The sequence below is a fragment of the Mchenga conophoros genome, linkage group LG18 (genome assembly GCF_057382185.1).
Source record: "Mchenga conophoros isolate Kocher_MC1m ecotype Shallow Benthic linkage group LG18, M_conophoros_male_GT1.1, whole genome shotgun sequence".
NCBI lineage: Eukaryota > Metazoa > Chordata > Actinopteri > Cichliformes > Cichlidae > Mchenga > Mchenga conophoros.
This window is the reverse complement of record NC_140543.1, coordinates 10,571,928-10,594,100: the sequence shown is the minus strand read 5'-3', so window position 1 is coordinate 10,594,100 and position 22,173 is coordinate 10,571,928. Positions and strand designations below refer to the sequence as shown.

The window sequence follows — 22,173 nt, the reverse complement described above, 5'->3', positions numbered from 1 at the left end:
CCTAAACCTTTTCTTTTCAACTAACATCACTTTATTAGTTGTGTACCTTCTATTAAGCTCTATTAATTAGCACATTTTGTTTTTAATGTCTACACTTTAATGTGCTGGGTTGAAAGGAGTAAAAAGAACATAGGAGCAGATGTACTACACTTTATAACTAAAGAGTTGCAACCTGCTTGTCCGGTTCTTGAAACATCCCAATAATTATAATCAGTTGTGGTGTTTTTCTAAGCTTATCTGTAATTATCTAAATGTACGCAGAGCTTCTTTGTGGTACATTCTTTCTTCTTGGTAGCAGAGCCTTCATCTGATTAAAAAAATGTTCACCCTCTAAACAGGTAAATCTCTTAATCTGTGCCAAATACTTGTTAAACTCACATTCATCTTTTTATAAATAACAACACTGTCATCTCCTGGCCGGCTGTGGTAATAAACCAGAGGCCTATTGCTATTAGATAAATGTAAGTAAACGGCCCGTTAGACAAATGCGAGAGGCTGTTGAATTAGAAAAGAACTTTATTAAGTCAGAGTTAATCACAGTTACAAAGATGATTCATACTGGTCTAATTGTTAGCCAATGTTTAAAAATAAAAACCACTGAATGTGTTTTCACAGCAAGATAAGCAAAAGTTACTAAACACTGTTCTAACATAAATATCTTGTTTAATATATATTTATCAAATATATATTAACCATAAGTTATCAAATATACATTTAATTTATCACATAATCTTTAAAAAGGTGAAAAGAGAAATTAACATAATAAAAATAAACGTTTTAAATAATTCATTTTTTAACTAGAGGAAAAAAACTAGAAAATTTCTTTGTTATTTTGAATTTAAAAAATTTACTCTTTTGGGTCAAAAAGGGTTTCGTTTGTTTTGTTAAAGGAAGAACTAAAGAAAAATAAACGTATTTAAAGAGTCCTAGTTTTTGGAGATTTTATTCTGAAAAGAGTGCGTAGTGATTTCGCCAAGAAAGAGGGTGAGTATGTTTTATATGTTTAGTTGGAGTGAGAGTGGCGGGGTGCTTCAAATGATGTACCAGTTACCGATTCCGGCCTCCTCGAATTGCACCGCAACAAAAAGCAAGCGTCTCCGTCAATGACCGCGCCACCACCGCCTCTATGCGTTAGCTCGGCGGCTAGAAGAAAGCTAGCTAAGGGGGCTGAACCGGGTCTGCTCCAAAAGGACAACCTAAGTAACAAATTGACAGGTTTTACCGAAAGCAAGACATTTTGTTCGTAAAGGTCGTGGTGAGTATTTTGTTCCCAGACATTTTTCATTTTTCCTTCCTTTTTCTTTTCTTTTTGGATTTTTTTCTACGATGCTTTTTGGACAGGACGTAATGTGCTGGCTAGCGAGGTAGCTGGCTTAGCGGCCTCGGAGATGCTCATCCCCTCCAAAAAAAAGAGCACAAACGCTGGTTGTGGTTTTTAGAAAACACGACGCTTTGGATGCCTCTTAGCAACAGTCTCGTCCACTTTTTTGCAAGTTTGTGTAGCTGTATTTTTTGTAGTGTTTATTGTGAAGACTTTTCTTTTACGGGACTTGCTGGTTTTTGGCACGCTTTTCAGCCAGCTGGCCAGCTAACATTAGCATGTTAATAACCGCGGCAGCAGCAGCATCCTGATGATTGATTACACGTTATCGACTTCAGATTTGTCAGAATTTTGCAGGTTTTGGTTTTTGCAAGACAAAGAGGAACTGGTCTGATGGCTGTATACTTTTTTTTCATGCTTTTTAATTGTTGGTTGGCTAACGTTAGCCATGCTAGCCGGCTTTGATCCCGGAGGCCAGTCAGGGCCTGTGTTTCACTCTGAGGCCTGCTGAAGGCGCTGTCGGGGTCCAAGCGGGTGTGTTGTGGATGGTTTAGGTAATTTTTGATTATCCCTAGACTTTGCTTTTTTTGCTTCGGCTTTGGGTTTTTTTCTGCCCCCTATGGAGTAGTTTTTTTTTCCTCGTGTTTTTCCCCCTCCCCCTCCCATGATGAAGAGTGATTTTTATTTTTATTTTTCTTCTTGAGTTTGAACGGTTTGGAGTGCCATTGGCTTAAGTTTTTACATAACGTTACTAATACACATTTGATTAATTAAACATTTCATCTGAACCAGTATTATGGTTGTGTATATGTGTATCAAAAGCAATCCACGCCCTCACATTCACTCCATTTACCCTTTTTATGAGAAAACACAAAGCTTATGGAAAATAAATTTAAACATCACTATTATACAATACTGCGCACAAGTCTCAAACCGCCACTCATTTCTTTATTTCGTGCCAATAATTTATTGAAATGTGTAAATATATAAATTAAAATATGATGTGTATAAATAAAAAAACAAATACAAAAACGTTTTGTAAATTTCAGTTGTTTGGTATGACCACCCTTACCTTTTAACATGGCCTGAGTTCGCTCATGAAAGTTTTCTTGGAATTTCTTTTAAGGAGCTTTCAGGAATAGTTCTCCGGGCTTCTTTAAGACATTCCCAGAGCCTCTGCAGTGTTTTTATAAATGGCTGTATGCATGCACTGTTGTACCTCCTTTGTGGTTAGATTTAAACCAAAAATTTGAGATTTTGATTAATTACTTCAGAAGACCTGTTGCCCCTGGTTTTCAGTCCAGATTTTGTGTAATTTGGCAAACCTCAGACATTTCCCATCCTTAAACATAGCTTCTCTCTTCTTACACAGACCATTTTTGATAAGGTTTCAGTGAGCACTACATGGATAACCTCTGGGATCCAGTTTCAAGTTTTTGCTGGATTCTCTTTATATATATATATATCTAATTTAAGGATATGATTTTCAGATACTGTTCATTTGCTGTAGCACTACACACCATATGGAGATAGGTCAGGTTTTCACTTAATAGTTCTTTGGGAATCACCTGATTGGTGCAAAATGAACTACATTATCCTTTACATTTTCCATAGATTTGCTAAGTTTTCTGTTACTTGAGTTAGGTTCCTTTCCTATGCTTTTGATTTATAAGCCTGGGTTAAGTGGTTTCATAAAGACACAAACAAACATACAAAAAATCCTCTGGAAATGAGTGTAAAAGCTGCCAGTGTCCAGGGAACAACTCTGAAAGACCTTCAGAGATCCTGGGGAACTATTGGTCAAGACTTCTTGGAGGCAAAATATAAAGACATCAGGGGTGGCTCGAGACTTTTCCACAGTACTGTTTGTTATGGCAAAAGCACATTTACACTCTTGATTTCATAATCTCTGAATTTGGTGATTATTAGTAATAATAATGAAATCTCTGGTTACCCTTAAAGCTTCTCTAAATATAATTTTCCCTTTAATTTCCCCCTGCTGCTGATGTAATTCCCAGTTCCAGAGTTTTTATTATAACACTACTTGTGTTTAACAGATTATATACTATATATTTTTGGCTGACCTTTGTATTGTGTCCCTTCACATACGCACCCCCGTGAGTACTAATAAATGGATCTGCCCATATCTGGACTAATAACCTTAGCTTAGATAAATTCCAAATTTTAATATTTCACTGATATGTAAATACCCTGCTCTTCTAGTTTTTACAAGCGGTTCCATCTAAGTCATTGTGAACTTTATGTGTCAGTAATCAGCATTAATTTGTGGTTTGTCTAGGAAATGAAAATAAAAGCAAACGTAGCACAGTGTTTTGAAATTCATCCAGCTTTGCTAAACTTGTTGGCATCTCGGCTGCATCTAGAAATGCAAACAAATGTCTAAGCTACTACACCCATATTTCTTCACACACTAGCAAAGCATATGCGGGCTAAGCCAGTGCACTTTCTGTCGATTGATTGCAGTCCCAGGTATCAATTTGTGTCTGGTTCTGTTCTGTATTCTCACACTTCACCCAGCCTTAGACATTGCAGTAGGTATACATGCATTAGGCTCTACTTGTAGTCTCATACTGGCTAGCTGTCTAACTCATCACTGACTCTTGCACACACTCCAAACAGGTAAGGCTTCGTACAAGATAACCCTGCTCAGCTTGACCGAGGTGTGTTTTCTGTCACCTCAGTATAAGTCGCCAGGGGCGAAGGTGAAGGTCGAGACACCAGCCCAAACTGAACCCAGCCCACAGTCTCAAACATCAGGCAGACGACAGCCCTGCACACAGACGCAATGGAGTGAGTGATGATGAATGAAAACCCCCTCTTCTGTCAGCCAGGGGGTTAATGTTAATGCCACGTAACTGTTTTTATGTTTACTGCCCCTCTCCAGACTTTACACACACTGGGCAATGGGCTTCACACACTTGCTTATATAGTTTACTTAAAATGTTGATTACATATATTCAGTGAGGATTGGGCAGCATTACAGTGCTACAAGAAGCTGTATTTGTATCTACAGCTAAAGCTCTACACCTGTACTGCAGGTTATTAGTTCATTGAAATGAGTCTGGCATAGCTGGGGCTCCATTAACAGGTAAATGAATTATATTAATGGCGAGTGATAGTTATTTTTTTTTCTAGTTTCTTTTATTCAAAATCGTGCATTTTAGTTAAATATTTGTTTTACTTTTCTGAAGAAACGCACACCCCTTATTTAATGTATTATGAAAGCACTGACAGGCATACCATAAAATTCAGAAGGAAGAAGGAACAAAGTTGTCATTTTGTTGTTGTTGTCTTTGTGATTATTATGTTTTATTACTCAACCCAGAGCCCCAAGCACTTCAGGCATTAGAATTAGAGATTTCTGGTATGAAACAAATGTCACTACTTCCCACTGGTCTAGCTTTCTGTCATGGGTGTGTGGTTGGAGGTGTTGACTGTAAGCTTTGTGAAGAGGAAGTTTAGTTGCTAAATGTAAATGTTATTGTGAAAATATTTTGCATTAAACCATACAAGATAAACGATAAGCAAAGTCCTTTTAAATTTGATTATGCAGATTTGCAGTTGTTGTTGTCAGATGTTTGTTTGCATGTTTTACAATTTGCTTTTAAACTTTTATATGAAAATTATACGACAGAACTACGTAAAAGTACTAAAACAAATGCTCCTTTGAAAATGATTTAAATGTCTGCTACAGTTAGATTTAGTCCATTGTGAACTTTTTACTTTATAATTTATTTTAGGTGATAAATAACAGGCTTCTCAGTTAGAATGAGCCTTTAGTCGGCACCTAAGCAGGAGGCATACTGCTTACTTTAAAGGCAAAGAGTGGATTTTGGCTTACTTGACAGAAAACAGGGTTTTCTAGCCATTAGATAACAATGTTGTTTGTTAATAAATTAAACCCAGATATTTTGATCAAGATTTGTCTTTGGCTATGCCTAAAAGCCCTTAAGAGGACAATTTGTTTTATATCCAGGAAATCACAGTTGAAGAATCACGTGGTTCGTGGTCTTAGTGCTTGACTTTGTTTCCATCAGTTTGGATTTCTTTTAGATGAAGAGGAAATGATGCAGCTTTTAAATATTAAGTACATGGAAGCTGGTCGGAATCTAATCAGTTTCAAATTTGTAGAATAAGAAAAATTTTTTAGAAAAATGCAGGTAACCAAACTAAATTTCTCAGGAAATCCTGATGAGTCCTTGACACTTTGCTTTGTGACTCGGCAAAAGCAGGATCCATTCAAAGGGTCAGATATTTCTCATCCTGCTACTAAATCGGCTGCATATGTGTCTGTGTGTCTTCCTGACAGTCGTTCGCCCACCTCCTCCAGCCTGATGAGCGCCAGCAACGTCACCAACAAGACCGACCCACGCTCCCTCAATTCGCGGGTCTTTATTGGCAACCTCAACACGCTGCTGGTCACCAAGGCAGATGTCGAGGCCATCTTCTCTAAATACGGCAAGATCGTAGGCTGCTCTGTCCACAAGGGCTATGCCTTTGTGCAATACGCCAATGAGAGGAATGCCCGAGCCGCTGTCGCCGGGGAGGATGGGAGAATGATTGTTGGACAAGTGCTTGGTGAGGGCTCAGTCTCTGAATTTTCATTTAAAAGGATTTTTCTCTTTATTATAGTCTTATTTAACTAAAATAAACTGAACTTCTGAGCTCATTGTTTGAACCTTCTTAGTTTGTTACCACTTTAAACAGTCACTGTTTGTTTGCTGGGGCTGATAAGTGATAAGTTTTTCCCCCACCCTTCTTGACGCAACCTCAAAGACATTTGTGTCTCCTGAGATCAAAGCAGGGATCTTTTGCTTGTTAGGCTTCCTGGTTAGACCCTGGGAGGAGCTAAGATTTAGTCTCATTTGTTTTTACTCAGAAAACTTATGTTGTTAGGCAGGAATCTTAATATGTCCATCTGCCGCCATAAAATATACACACATTTCCCAGTTTAAAAGTTTAACTGCTGGGTGTAAGAGGTTTCTCACTGAGAAGTGAAAAAGTCTACACGCAGTGCAGACTTTGGTGCGTGAGAGCTGGATCACAATTTGCATTCAGACTAGTCGTCGGTATGCATCCAGTCATTCTGCTGCTCCACAACACTGCGTAATCAATTTGTTGTTTCGTGTGAACAAGTGTGAATGTTTAGGTATAATTTGCTTATTTTAAACAAATGATTTTCAAACATTTCTGCTTAAATGTGGATGTGAATTCATTTTCTCACTACCTGAGAAGATGAGCTGAAATACAGGTTAATGAGGGTCCCTTGGCTGTGAGAATGAAACTGAGATGACTCGTAAGACTCACTCAGTGACAGTAACAATGAAGTCTGATAGTGATAGATTACAATACTCAAGGGATGCAAGAGTGTAATTGCTTTACACGTTGTCTCACTGCTCTGAAAAGAAATGAAGGAACTAGACAAGTAAAGTACTTTGATGTTTCTAATTGTATTTCTTCATTTAATCTCCTTTTAAAATGTTTTCAGTGGTAACAGCCGTAGGCACGAGCAAGCCTGAAGTACATTTGAGGGAAAATGTAACATAAAATCCATTTTGTGTTAATTTTGACTCATTTTGACTTGTCAAAAGAAACACCAAACTTCTCACTCACAAATGTGTGCCATTATTATTTGTAAAAGAGAAAGCAGGGAAGTATGTAGTGCCAGCAGCACTATTGTTGACTACAGTACAAAAATATTTATAAATATATTTAATGTTTATATAATATTTAATAAAAGTGTATTCACAGCAAACCTCTAGTAAAAAAAAATTTAACCTTCATCAAACCTGCTATTTTCTGAAGAGAGACTCGTGGCATTGTTAAAAACTTCTAAAGCATTGGTTTCAAGTTATTTGTCCTCTCAATGGGTTTGTGCATTAATGTATAATGTAACTGTCTGGCAGACATCAACCTGGCTGGAGAACCCAAACCGCACAGATCAAAAAGCACCAAACGCTCCGCTGGAGACATGTACAGGTAAGTATCAGCTGCAAACCTGAACAGAAAGCCAGAAATGCCCCCATCACTGTTCTTGATGAGGGCATAAGTGACTTTTGATTTGGCACTAAAGGAAAAACTTGATGTAGTTAGAGAAAAGAAAGAATGCAGTGATACCAGCAAGTCTTCATATTTTTCAACACAAGCTTTCTGTTCTTTTGTTCTTCCACAGCAGCAGCAGCAGCTCCTTTGACCTCGATTATGATTTTCAGAGAGATTATTATGACAGGTGAGTAGATCCCTGACGATGGATGAGTGCTTTACACTCACGCACAGTGCCAATCTTTGTTTGTTCATGCTTTGTTGTTTGTTCAGCAGTTCATGCTTGAAGATGTCACTCAAAAATGGGTATGAATGTTATTTGATTAGAAAAAGCAGTAATGCTTCACTTCTACCACTGCTCTGTTCTCACATTCAGCACAGAGTATGTTTATTCATTTTTAAAAAAAATGTAAAACCTCTTGTTTGATAACAGAATGTACTCGTACCCGTCCCGTGTCCCTGCTCCTCCTCCCCCATTGTCACGGGCTGTGATCCCGTCGAAACGCCCGCGGGTCAGCCTTAGTGGAGGAAGCAGCCGGCGGACCAAAAGCAGCTTTTCCTCTTCATCCAAGAGCAGTCAAAGGACTTCCTCATCCAGAACAAGTGAGTCGGCTACCTGGTCCATGCAGCTGTCTGGAACTTCAGCACAACAGTATATTATCCTAAATTTGATCAGTTTCACTGAATACCAAACTGTTGTTGTTGGTGCTGTTATCATCATCAACATCCTGCATAAATCTGCTTTTGTAAAGATTTACAGAGGGTTATTCAGTCAGGCCTACAGACTGGGCAGTGACTGTATGGCCACACAATAACTAACACATGATGCACCAGCACAACCATAAGTACCGGCAGCAATATCGGCCACTTACAAAGGTCTAAATACATTTAATTAGCATCTGGCTTATCAGACTTATTGCTGGCAATACAAACCAAACCCACTGTGTTGTACATTTTCCTAATTACTTTAAACATTGGGCCAAATAATAATCTTTCAGTAACCTTATACACGTCCTTTGATACGGGGGGCAACTGTCAAAATGTACCCTCGTTGTAGAATAAGGCTTTCTAACTCCCCACCCCCATTCCACAGTGAAAGTGGATGAGCTACAGACAATCAAGAGAGAGTTGACGCAGATCAAAAGCAAAGTGGATGACCTCCTGGAGAGCCTGGAGCGTATGGAGAGGGACCATAGCAAGAAGTCAGGTAGGAGGGACACGGCATGTTTTAATGGGGAGTGCTGAGTGAGGTAAAACTCAGCAATAAATGCCTCCGTGTTTAACCAGATGGCCTGTAAATGAAAACCTACAGTACAGAATGATCTCACACATTCTTTTCTCACAGCTGTAATACAGCTGCTTTTGTTGAAAATGAACTATAACAGCCTCTAAAGATTTCTAGCTTTTATTATATTTTTTCCCAGAGTAGCCTTTAAGTTCATTTAATAGAACAGATAACGGGTCATGAATGTACCTTTGTGTTTGGCAGAAGGTAAGAGTATGAAACCAGAGCCAGGAGAGGTGACTTCACCTCCACACCCAAGCAACAAGAAGGATGACAGTTTGAAGAGGGAGAGGGACAACCAGGATATGAATGACTCTGATGAAGAAGAGGACGACGAGGAAGAGGAGGGAGACCTGCTGGAGGAAGAGGAGGTGAGGTTTGCAAATGGTATTCAGAGGGAAAGGAATAAATGAATATGGGTTTTTTAGGGGGACTTTTTATTCAAATTCAAATTCAAATTTCAAATCCAGCACTGGACAGACCTGCCATGTGCATCGTGTGGTATCAAGCATCAGACACGTTTGGGATGGGTGAGGGTGGCTGAGTGCGTATCTGTGTCAGTGTACATGCGTGTGTGTATCCGGTGTCCTTTCAACCAGTTAAGCGAAAGTCAGCAGTCCGCAGCCTACGCAGGTGGCCTTGGAAGGATATGTGCGCAGAGACCCACAACAGTCTGATTATCAGGGAGAAGATTTTGTTGTTTTCAGCCAGCCGGCCTGATGGGCCTTTTAGCGACATGGGGAGCCAAATGAGAGAAATTTTGGTTTAGTGCGAACGAGCTGCCTCCAATGCTACAGCCAGTCTAAATGTCCTTCACTGGTCACCAGGTCTGTCAATTTCCCGCTAAGCTTCTCCAAGATCTTATCCATGTGGCGTTCAATAACAACAGTCTGAGTACTCACAGCCCGCCCCATCGCTTCGATCATAGCAGCCAGCCTTGTGGGGTTTTGAACGGCTCTAACCGCTTTCTTCAGTCTTCGATAAGCCAGCTCCGATCGGCAAGAACCCTGTTATTATGGTTCTGAATAGGTAGAAATCTTCTATGTCCTCGATTGACAGTCCCGGGAATCCCAGGCACACGACGTGCCACTTCTAGCACCCATCCAGCGTGTATCCAGCAGGTCCCTCCAGGACATATGGGCTCTCCTTAACCCAGGCTTGCGTTCAGGGGCCAGTGGATCAAATCCATATTCTTTAGGTTTTAGAGAACAAGACTGAGAGACTCTCTGGGATAAAGTTAGACAAGATTACACAAGGGCATAAGAAGCCAAGCAGGAAGAGATGCGTCTGCCTCCATCAGAGCCGACAGCAAATTTTATTTGTAAGAAGAAAGAACTTCATGTCTCAGATTTTCTCAAACTGCTGACATGTGAAGTCATTTTCTGAGAAATTTTATGGCATCGGGTTTTATTCATTCATTCCTCATTACCTTAAAACTGGAATTCATGTGATTTAAGTCCGCTAAGCTACAGTGAGTGCTCACTTGATCCAACTCAAGTCTGTCCCCTTCGCCCTCCGAGTTAATGGTTATATGTGCCATCATGCCTAAGTATCTCTCAAATGGAAGCTTAGAAAAACCAAGTACCAAGTTTTAAATCTCTCTTAATATTCTAAGGAGCTTGGAAAGAAAAGTGACTGGACTTAAGTTGCTTGAAGACATTTTGCCTCTCATCCGAGAAGCGTCTTCAGTTCTAGGGTCAAATAGTGGAGTGTCCCAGATCCACCATTCAACCCTAGAACTGAAGACGCTTCTCAGATGAGAGGCAAAATGTCTTCAAGCAACTTAAGTCCAGTCACTTTTCTTTCCAAGCTCCTTAGACTACGATGACCTGGATGACTGAGCCTTCAGACTCTCTCAATATTAGCGACTGCTACAATATATACTGCTCTTAAAAAGAAATATTAAGAAAATGTCAATCATTTATTGTATTGTGCCTACTGTTTCCGTTTCAGCCAGAAGTTTTCAACATTTCTAAAATGATCCCGATCAATAAGATTTTTCTTCTTTTTCTCACTACAAGTTATAACAAAAATAGTAATTTATGAAACAACTGTCACCTAGTGCCACATACAAAAGTTTATTTAAATGAGTTTTTTGAAATATCCGAATACGATTTCTTTTTTCATCACTTATTAAATTGTCTGCAGGTGAAAAGTCAAGAGAGGGATGAGGAGGAAGAGGAAGAGGAGGAAGGCGAGCACGTGGAAGCAGACGATGATGGTGACAGCGTGAATGGAGACGAAGACTCGTAGGCACAGATGACAGCCCCGCATGCGGTGTAGTCGCAGCTTCCAGAAGGACATCGGACTCCTATTTTAACTCTAATATTGTAGATATAGGAAAAAAAACAAAACGTACACACACGCACATAAACACACACATAAGCATGGTGCACACACTCTGTCATAATGTCCCTAAAGGAGATTTTTGTTTGCGTATCTTGCCCGTCATCCGGTACCCCCTATTTACAGGAACTAGTTGTAGGTTTGGGTTTGTTTTTTTTGTTTTTTTTACAGCGTCGTTACTTGTCTTCAAGAGAAGGCACGAGTGTGGACTGGTGATGTTCTCAGAGACGACAGCTCGACGGACATGTCTTAATGTGAGGGCGAAAATTTCTGTTTAAAAAAACAAAAACAAAAACGTTTTTAGCTTCAGTGTGTTTTGTTTTTCTCATCAGTGAATTAGTTTGGCCTTGTCTGTCTGTATGTTACTGTCAGTTTTTATACTATTCAGTTAAACTGTAAAGGAATAAATTGCAATAAAATATTGAATTTGCTTTTGTGTTTTGTTTGGCTCGACATGGATCTTTTGTATTGACACTACAGAGATGTTCCTTATCTGGCTTCACTTAATTCAGATGTCATGAATTCCATTTACATGGTTATCACTTCAGTAAGTAACCCAGGGTTTCCTGGTGTAGTCAGAAGCATTTTCAGCATATTTTCAAAGGGAAGAGGGAACTAAAGTAGAAAAACATGAAGTTGAAAACCATAGTTAAAGCATCAGTGTGAGTGTGGGGGATTGGAAAAAGGTTATACAGTTTTTTAGCTCTCTGAATGCACAATAAGTTGAAGCAGGCATGCTGCAGAAGAACAAATGTGCAACTCCTGGAAACTGAGGCTATGATTAAAAACTGATCTGAGAAAACTGGACAACAAGAGATGGGGGGGAAACATTGCCAGTTTTGGTTTGGGCTGCTACATTCTGACTATAGGGTCAGAATGTGATTATTCCGGCAGGATAATGTGTGTGTAACAAAGAATGAGATGAGATCAAGTGCTCAAGTTCACAGTATTCAAATGTTTCCAGTGTGATACTCAATTTGTGCCACAAAGACTCGGAGCAAGCCCACAAGCAAAAGTAGTTCCAATGAAATACAACACAAGGTGTGCCTATTAAATTGTGCAATGAGCATCTGTTACTGTGACACGTAGCACAACAGCTGCTTTGTTCTAGCCAACTAAGGTATTTTATGGTTTCTGTCAGATGACCATAAGCGCTTAAGTGTGCAAATCAAAATCAAATGAAGTTGCCATGATGTCATAAGCAGTGCGCCACTCTCGTCATGGTTACCGAAGTGACTTCAGCAAAGGATGCAATGGCAAACCTGCTGTCTCAAGATGCATTTTAGGGAATTTGGACATCCTTCACAACACAGAGTGCATTTGTATTTGATTGTTTATTTATATCTTATAGCTTATTTAAGGCACTGCAGATATAAATTAGCTAGCAGCTACAGGTTGCACAAATCATCTTTTCTCTTATGAGATCAGTGTGTTATGCAGTTATATCATCATGCTGTATATCATGAATGCACTGAGATTCCCACGAACAATCATAAACAGCTGTTAGTCAGCTTGTGCAGAAGGTTACTTGTATGCACTGAACATACAAGTAACAAAATGGGGATGTACCCGATGTTTCTCACAGCCAAAACAGGGCGGTGAGAGGGAAACGAGATGACATTGCAGTGATCAGTTTTGAGAGATTCAGTACTGTGTGTCTCTCGATTTAACCAGATGAGGTTCATTTAGACATCAGTCACACCCTCATCACCACCAGGAAAGATTGTCACACTGTAGCTTAGGGGATAGGATTTGTTGATTTCACTGTACCGTGTCCAGAGATGCAGCTCATGAGATAAGACCATAGTTTAACTTTATTATAATTAGCTTCAGTTTCAGTAAGTTTATCTTTTAAAAGATAATCTACAATCAGTACATATATCTGTTAAACAAAACCATCTTGCCATTTGTCTAAGTATGCTTACTTGTAGGTGTGTGTATGTAAGTCACATGCATGAATATAAAAAATAATATATATATATATATTTGGTGACTAAATCCACACAATTACTTTGAAACTGAACAACATAACATCTTCAAATTCAATAGATACAAAAAGTGCAAAGGAAACATAAAACATTTCACTATTAGTTCAGTAAACACGTCATAAATAGCTTGACACTCAGATTTTCTGGCTTTGCAAACCAGTCATCTTCACCGGGTCACAGGTTCTTCCTCTCTGCACTCTTTCAGGCTGTCTTCAGGACGAACAGCATGAGGACAGTTAGCAGGAGTGTCAAAGCTGGCAGGGAGAAAAGACAAAAAAGCAATTATTCAGAAAACATCCGTCAGGGTTTCTGCTGGTTAAAGTTAAGATATCTTTAATACCACATGGTGCAAAGTGTAATTATGCATCATAGTCATTGCTAAAGAAAAATTCAGCCAGGACAATATGGGCTAAAATGACATATTATCCCTGCTCTTTCTGTTGTATAGCAAATTTATTGTCATGCATTTGCTCCATTAAAAGGGCCAGAAGTCCAATAATGGCTCCAGCAGTTTCTAAATGTAGCTGATTTATACATAGTTTTCATTGTCCCCTTAATCTATGGTAAATTATACATTACTTACTTGGAAAACTAATTTTTTTTCTTCACCACTATCTTTTACTTATAACTCTAAAATGTTTCATAGTAGAATGAACTAATTTATTAAACAATATTTAGTAACTAAAGCTTCAGAACTGGGTATTGTGAACTGTGAATCTTCATCACATTGAGCCCTAAATCTACAGTCTGAGAATAAAATGTGAGTGTGGTGTTTACCATGACTGTGAAGAGCGCCACTGGCTGAATTTTTTGTCGTAGAAGGTGATGCGGTGGTGGCGTTGGTGGTTGTGGTGGCGTTTGCAACATTGGCGCTTGGGTTGGCGAGGTTCAGAGGATTGGTGGTTTTGCTAGCTGTGAAGGCCCCAAAATTGCCTGAAGTATAAAACATTGAAAATAGTGATGAGGATTCAATTTAACCTTCATTTACAGCTTCACAAATAATGTAGCATCTAACGTGTGTATTTATGTTGATAAGAGTAGACAACAAGTTACAGTTGAAGGCTGCTTTCACTGGACTTACTTCCAGTCAATGGTCCAGACCCAAGGATGACAACATAAGTGGTAGAATCAGCGCTCCTGGTGTTGGTGGCATTCGAATTGGGGACACTGAACTCACACTGGATCTTTCCATTGACTACCTGGCCTCGTATCTTTGTCACAGTCTGATAAAAACAATTTGACCATCAGGTAAAGTATTACATTTTAAAAAACCCACTTTTTGTTGTGTTTTTTTAGGGCTTTGATGACTGAATTACAGAGTATGCATTAAATAATTTTTAGGTTAGCAGCTTTTAGGAATGTGTTCTGATCATCTGTCAACCGTTCAACTGTTTCAGCTTGTTTGGTAATGTTTATCTGGATACGTTTTAAAAGTAGTTACAGCCTCACCGAATTAAATGTAGAGAGTGTGTTGTTGATGTTGTTTCTCTGCCGAGCCGCAAAGACGAATGAAGCATTGTTAGAGCTGTTCTGAGCACAGATGTAAAGCGCAGTGGTACCCTGAAAAAGAGCAAGCAGTTTTAAGGGTTATATACTTCCTTAACTCACTGGTCTCACTTTTAACTCATTACTTTGGCCTGGACCAATAAAGACATAAACACATAAGCAGGTCTGTGTGACCTTATAGAAACACAGATGTAATTGATTAACCTTGGTATAGTATTTCCTAGGTGCCTTATCCTTAACTTGGCCTTATCACTTGTACCTTAACAGCAGTATTTACATTTAGTTTGGTGTGAAGGTTTCACATCCTGGTGTGAATATTTGACTAAGCAAGGTGGTGGCTTTCATTAAATAAACCTCTCTCGGTTGTCTCTGAGATGACCGAACGTTTGTTGGATTATTAAATCTATATTTAGAACATGATATATTTTAAAGATATTTACTAATGGAAACCAATGCCCATTTCCAAACACAACCCTATTATTTAAGGTTTTTTTCCATTATGTACCAATGTCAAATATTTCATTAATTCTCTGACAGTGAGTAAACATTTCCTGTCAGAGGATTAATGGCTAGGTAATGGAAAAGTAGTTGAATGAAATTAATTTAAAAAAGAAATTGATAACATAGGAAATCAGTTATAATTATTGAAAAGGTAACATGTAAATAAGTATAACTCTTCAGTAAATAATTGTTTTGGGTTAACATTTTGGTTTAGGTTAAACTTAATCATCGCTCTGGTTTTGTGTGCTGTGGTACCTGGGTTGCACTGGCGGTGAGCCCCAGTGCGATGTACCCAGTGGAGTTCCCACTGAGCTGGAACATCAGCTCGGTGCCGTTAGGAGCTGTAGTGTTGCCTGCAGCCACTGATCCAAAGAAACAGCTGCTGTTCCCAGCAGGGTCACAGTTGTCTGGGGTCTGTATGCACAGCTTACTAATCCCGCAACCTGTCTTTGTAATGTTTACCTAGTAGAGAGACACACGAGCATAATCCAAGTCACAAAACAGCTTAGCAGCTTCAACTTCTGTGTCAACACTTTGACGAATAATAGCATCCCAGCTCATGAACTGGGAACAGCTGCTATTAGTTAACATTAGGTTACTAAAGGCTTTATGGGAAATGAAACTCTACCTTAAAAAAAATTAGAAATGTATAAATCACACAAATCCCATTAATTATATGATTTATAAAAGCCACTGTTTAGCCATATGTGACTGTTAGACTGTATGTAAAAGATGGCAGTAGCCACCACACCCATCTCGATTCTTGTCTCCCATGTTGGAGCCTCATTCTGAACATTTTTGCAACCGCCATTACACAATCTGTAACCTGCTCTTTTACTCTAATGTAGATCTGACCTCATTATGTATTAAATTAGATAACATAAATAGTTAGCATTTTCCAACTATTTATTTATAAGTGACTTATGTATGTATGTATGTATATATATGTATATATTGTACTATTCTTAGTTAGCGTATTGTCTGTCTTGTCTTAATGTTGGTTTAAAATGGAGCACTGTAACAAAAAATAATTTCCCCCAGGGATCAATAAAGTATTCTGATTCTGATTCTGATCTGAGATCGTGAACTCAAAAGAAACGCGCTTACTGAGTTCATCGATGGGGAGACATTTTTCCATAGACTTTTATATAATTAGACTTCTTCACTTCTCCTCCTGCTGGCTATTATTATGGATAAATGCTCAAGGCACTCCCCCTGCTTTTTAGACCCACTAGCATTTTTTTTCTTCTCCCATGATAATAATAATTCTCAGAATGTATAAATATAAATAAAAGTTTAACCAAGCTAACCATGCGCTGTTCTATTTCACGCTGTAGATGCTTAACTTAAAAAGACAAAATTAGCAGTAAATTCTGACACTATTTCGTACAGTAAAACTCATTTCAGCTCCTAAATATGGAAAAGTGTATGCTTAACAAATGCACTCCATCCGTGTAAATCACCATGGTCACAGTCGTATTGTGCTGGCAAAGTTAAATATAAACCAACCGTTGCATTAATGGCAAATGTGAAACTGTCTGCTGCTTGGACCCCCGGAGCCACAAAAAGCATCACTGCGGCAATCAGCAGGCTCAGGCCTCGCTCCATTCTTTCCAGGAAAGCAAACAGTGAGAGAGCAAATAAGAGAAGAGCAGATAAGAATGAGATTGCAGACTCTTTTTTTTCCAGAACAAACTAAGCTCCTTTACATTCTACCTCAGTTTTATTATAACAACTTGTAAATTTGAAATTTGTGTGTAAAAAATGCACTTATAATAAAATGTTTTGTTCTAAAATACAGTTAAGTAAAAAGATTGTAAAAAAAAAATGAATTGAAAAGAAAAAATAATAATTTAAGCCATGTCCACAAGGCTGAAAACACATTTATACACAAATGTACTAAGTACAGTCAGTCATTTAAAAGGTAATAAAACACATTATGGTTTATCCAGACTGGAATATTGACAGAATAATTATTCATTTAAAAACAGAGCATCGTTCCTTTTCTTTTCCAGGGTTTGTTTTTTCTTTGTGTAACTAAAAATCGATTGTCAGATTATCTAAATAGTATTTCTAGAATTCTCATAATTAACCTGATTATGCTTTAAAGGATAATGACAACAAATGAAATAGAAGCAGGCATCCAGGAGAATCCAAATCTAAAATGTAATTAAATAAAGTTTGGAGAGACTTACTCGATGCTGTGAAGTTTAAATGCTGCGTTGAAGGATTGTTTTCTGCTCTCTGTGGGATGATCCGCAGTTCTGGTGATGGAGCAATGTGGAAGTAGCTTTTTGTTAAATAAGGGGCGGGGCTTGATAAGAATACACCTGTGTACCTGCCTGGGTGTGGGTTAGTTGTTTGCATTACTAAAGCAGTTTCTGTAGAGCAAGCCTTGCTAATGTCCTTGGTTTTTTCTTCTTTTACGATTTTCTGTTAGGAGTTGACTCACAAGGTTACTTTGGTTCAAAGTTTACTGCTCATCACTAAATACACTGTGAAATAAAGAAAACACGCATGAGAAGATAGTTTGGCTGAGCTAAATTAAATATAAATAAAAGTCAAATATTAATTAATTAATCGCAATCATTGTATGACTGTTTGTATGATTGTTCTCACACTGGATTCTCCTTAAAATAACAATGTAATATAAATTGGGCTTAGATAAGCAACTTCATAAATATGTAAAACATCATTTTGCATTTCTTTTCTTAGTGTATGGGTTTTCAAACAAAGCAGATTCAAAGTGGTTTTTACTGCCAGTGTCATTGACTGCCAGTAAAGTCAATGACACACAGCAAATACACGTAAACACCGAGAATGAACTTTATAGGGCTTTATTCTGAGAAGTGGAATATTGAGCATTCACTTGCACTGTAAAGGAACATTTCCCCCCAAAGAAAACAACAATTCCCTTTTAAGGAGTTAGAGACGATGTCAAACACCCAGATTATTTGGTACCTTTATAAAGAATGTTGTGGCGTAACCACAGTTGCATCGTGATCTGACCTTCCTGTCAGCTTAGTTACACTTTTTGGATTTTTGTGTTCTTTATTTCCTTTTCAAGGAATTTCCTTTTCGTTTCTGGAAGTCTTTGTGTGTCATTACGTCACATGGGGTGTAGCTCAGGAGGGAGGGGAGGTCATCTACTGATTGGAAGGTTGTTGGTTTGATCCCTGAGTTTAGATGCCAAATATCCTTGGACAAGAAACTAATCCCAAATTGCTCTCTGATGCATCCATTGTGTGAATGTGAGGTAGCAAGCACTTACAAAGCATAGAAGAAAGTGAAGGTGGCATGTTGTAGAAAGTGCTTTGAGTGGTCTGGGAGAGTAGCAAAGTGTAAGAATGAGTCTGTTTACCATTAGGATGATTTCATCCTGCTTAGTGTGACTTTTAAAAGAAGGAGAAAAATTAAAAAAGTAAATTTGACAAAAGTCCAAGATCTAGAATTAGTACCAGTCCATATGATCTTACATAGGACATCATTTCATATGAGCTTTCTTACTTTTCTCATCCTAGAGAAATTCCATTTTTACTACAGTTCATTGGTCTTCATATGATTTTGTCCATGTCACAAACTTTTCCCCTGTGAAAGGCTTAGTGAGTTGGATTTTGAAAGGTTTCATAGACCAAATTTGATCATCATATAACATCCTGTTACCGTTAATTGGATAAACAGCTAAGAAAATGGATAGCTGGTTAGATTTTAAAATATTTTATTAATAGGCGCATTTAACTGCTGATATTATCCAGACTAATTTTGCCGAAATCACACTTTTAATACAAAAACCTCATATTTTGTGGTTCCTGAAACCATATTTAGAGGCTTGTGGGAGTGTCTCCTCTGAGAATCAGACCACATTTTGTGGCGCCACACCCTGCATGCGCTGCAAAGTAAAGAGTTAATTCCAGCCAAATGTGCCCCTTTACAAAGAATGAGAAAGGTGTCTTTGTGCCTTAACAATAACCATATGCATTCCTACATTTAGGGTCACATTTCATAAGTTATTATTGTAAGAGAACGAGTGAGTGTTTATCCTGAAACGAAATCTTAGAATGAAGCTTGTGTTATTTACCAAAAACAGCTTCTTTCTTCTTAGCACTTCATCATTCTTACGGAGAATATAAACTATTTCCCACACTGTGGATAGCAGGCTTTTATGGCTGACGTGAAAACCATAAAGGGCACCGATTTGTTCATCTTTGAGGGCAAATTTAGATTGAATTTGTGGAAATTAAATATAACTAAAAATTCTTAGATTGAAAGTCTACTTATAAGCTTTTGGAGTTAGTAGAGGGTTTAAATACAGTGGGAAAAATATTTAATTTGATCTCCCGAAGAGAGAGACAAAGTATGAACCAAAAACCCAGAAAGAAACACATTACATGAAGGTTATAAACTTATTTGCAGTCTTTGAGTCTTTGTAGTTTTTTGTACTGGGTCACCAGGTTTGTACACATCTTGGGAGGGATTTTGGCCCACTCCTCTTTATGGAAGCTCTTTAAATCCATTAAGTTTCCTGGCTGTTATTTGGCTTGGCCCAACAGATTTTTATAGGCTTGAGGTCTGGGCAATTCATAACCTTAGAGTGCTTCTTTAGCCACTCCTTTGTTGCTTTTGCAGTTTAATTCATTATCAGGTTGGATGACACATCCACGAACCATCTGCAATATTCTGGCTGTTCTCATCTAGATTTTACAGAACATGACCCTGCCTGTTGGCATTTCAGTGTGGGGAAGTCGTCTGCATCTTTAGTAGATTCATATATCAATTTATATAGATGTATTATTTAAAATATTTTTTTTACGTAATGTGTAACATAATGTTTTTTTCTGGATTTTTTATTTTTATTTTGCTGTTGTTGATTTTCTGTCTCTCCCCAATATTCATTGTTTTCTTAGTAAGTAAACTTAAACAAATTCGTCAAGGGATCAAATAATATTTTCCTGGATTGCATAACAAGGTCTTAACCTTATCGCTGTTATACAGAATTAGTACTGAAAAAATAAAACTGAATTAATGTAATTTGACTGACAGACTGACAGACAGCCGTTTTTACAGCCTAATACTGGGAATGTACCTGTAGACTGCACAACTGTCAATATCTGCCAGTATTTACCTTGCACCAGGAAATAAGCTACCAGTGGCTGATGTTTATCAGTTTCCAAGTATGAAATTTGAGCCTCTTTTTTTGGTAACTAACAATACTTTGTCCTGTCATTAACTACAGGATAAACTTATTTAAAATACTGGCAGTGGTGCAGAACTACACAGTGAGCGAAACTGATTAATATGACATTTTAAATGTAAATTACAAATCCTTTTCTAAACAATGAAGCTACAGTCCTGTGCAAAGGTTTTAGGCAGGTGTGAAAAATGCTCTAAACAAAGAATGCTTTCAGAAATATAAATAATTGTTTATTGGCCCCGAATGTATTCTGCAGCAGGACAACGACCCCAAACATACAGCCAAAGTCATTAAGAGCCATCCTCAGTGGAAAGAAGAACAAGAAGTACTAGATGTGCTGGTATGGCCCCCACAGAGCCCTGATCTCAATATCATCGAGTGTGTCTGGGATTACACGAAGGGACAGAAGTGTGAGGAAGAATTGATGCTGTTTTAAGGGTAAAGGTTGGTCACACCAAATACTCATTTGATTTAGATTTCTCTTTTGTTCATTCACTGCACTTTGTCGATTAATACCTGCACCTGCAATGTTTGCACAGTACTGGATGTCAGTCAGGTGATGTATACATCACAAAGTTGATTATAAGGATGAGGTCAGGGCAGGGATGGGAGAATACAATAGTGGACTCTAGCATGGGAGAGGCCCAGTTGTTTTCTAGTCTACTTCAAGCCAAAAGTCAACATTTTTAATTTTACTACTTTTTTTTTTATTGCGTATTTTATTGTAACGACAATAACAAAACTCCTCTAAACTTGACAGGACTTATTTCTTCTTTGTCTAAAAGTAAAGTTGCCCTTTTACATACACTGAGCGAAACCCTTGCCATAGTAATGTCATCCTGTATCTGCTATTTTTCAAATATAATTTTGTTTGCCTCTGTCATAGATTGTATAGAAAAATATATTTTACACAGTTTATGGTCTGTGATGATATAGCACTAAAAAGTCATTCAGGTGTGGTGGTATTGTTCCCTCAAATCGAATCTGCCCACTTTGGCTCCAGGAACACTTGACTTAAGTGGCTAAAGAAATGTCAGAGTACAGATCCATTGGTAATCTTATGTCTTAATGATAAGTTAACTGATAAGCAATCTTTAAGAGAGCTATTCAGAGGCAGGATGGCTGGTATAGGAAGAAAAGGTCAAACCATATCTCCTTTGTAATCTGAGATCTACTTAAGGTTTGAAAGGTAAATTCCCAGCTGCAATTTGACGTCATGTGACTTCATTTTACTAAATACTCTTCTTCACTGTTCTCTTTTCTTTTTTCACATTTAATCATTCATCTAAATTTTTTAAATGTCACCATCTAGGAAAAAGTGCCGAATGATTACAGTAAACTGTTTATATGTACTTGGGCAAAAGAAAGAGTATTATTTCATGTATCATTCTGTTTTAAATATATTTGCTTTCATGCAAGTCAAGTACTAGTCTGCTTTTACTCTGAAGGTCAGGAGGGGAGTGGACCATGAATCCTGAATATGGTCAGAATAAGGAGCTCTTTTGTGAAAAACAAAATCGCTACGGTTGGGGCATCAGAATACGCTTTTTCTTTAGGGGGTTAAGCAAAGTACATTTGGTTAAGACAACTTTAAGTGGCAGTGACCCTTCATCAAACACACTGCAGGGCTGATTTCACCCCCCCCCTAATGGGCTAACACTCTGAATAACTCTGTTTACTCTGCAGGTCTGAACTGTTTCACAAAAATACAACAGTCAAATAAGCCGTGCCCTGTGCCGTCAGAGAGACAAAGCAAACACCAGGACACAAAGTGACACCAGAGTAGAGTAATGCTGATTTGAATGACCACTGAGCCAAGATAGCACGAGCCCGAATGAGGTCATTGTGAAAGAGCTCATTTACTGCTGATTAATGTGCAATGGCTGTGATCTGTACATATGATCAGCATAATTGATGATCTCATAGTATGAAAAAAATGGAAGTCTGTGGAATGTTCCAGCTTAAGGAATGC

The 22,173-nt window shown here is 38.2% G+C and overlaps 2 protein-coding genes across 8 annotated transcripts; one reads left to right on the top strand and one right to left on the bottom strand.

Moving 5' to 3' along the window:
• Positions 1 to 1,051: 1,051 nt before the first annotated feature.
• hnrnpca (heterogeneous nuclear ribonucleoprotein C a) lies at positions 1,052 to 11,445 on the top strand. Of its 7 annotated transcripts, none has more exons than XM_085254028.1 (9): positions 1,052 to 1,255; positions 4,024 to 4,132; positions 5,652 to 5,920; positions 7,249 to 7,321; positions 7,518 to 7,571; positions 7,818 to 7,987; positions 8,478 to 8,591; positions 8,877 to 9,040; positions 10,818 to 11,445. In XM_085254028.1, the coding sequence occupies exons 2-9, from the start codon at positions 4,128 to 4,130 to the stop codon at positions 10,920 to 10,922; spliced, it is 954 nt and encodes a 317-aa protein (XP_085110154.1). In that variant the 5' UTR covers positions 1,052 to 1,255; positions 4,024 to 4,127; the 3' UTR covers positions 10,923 to 11,445. The 7 variants fall into 7 exon arrangements, with proteins under 7 accessions (XP_085110154.1, XP_085110153.1, XP_085110152.1 ...); XM_085254027.1 differs by having other exon boundaries at positions 1,057 to 1,255; positions 8,874 to 9,040; XM_085254026.1 differs by having other exon boundaries at positions 1,058 to 1,255; positions 7,515 to 7,571.
• An 889-nt stretch (positions 11,446 to 12,334) lies between these two features.
• LOC146553257 (ferric reductase 1-like) lies at positions 12,335 to 17,289 on the bottom strand. Its single transcript, XM_085254616.1, has 7 exons — positions 17,206 to 17,289; positions 16,520 to 16,619; positions 15,266 to 15,472; positions 14,453 to 14,563; positions 14,085 to 14,226; positions 13,781 to 13,936; positions 12,335 to 13,257 (listed from the first exon to the last, which is right to left on the bottom strand). The coding sequence occupies exons 2-7, from the start codon at positions 16,616 to 16,618 to the stop codon at positions 13,205 to 13,207; spliced, it is 768 nt and encodes a 255-aa protein (XP_085110742.1). The 5' UTR covers position 16,619; positions 17,206 to 17,289; the 3' UTR covers positions 12,335 to 13,204.
• Positions 17,290 to 22,173: the final 4,884 nt, after the last annotated feature.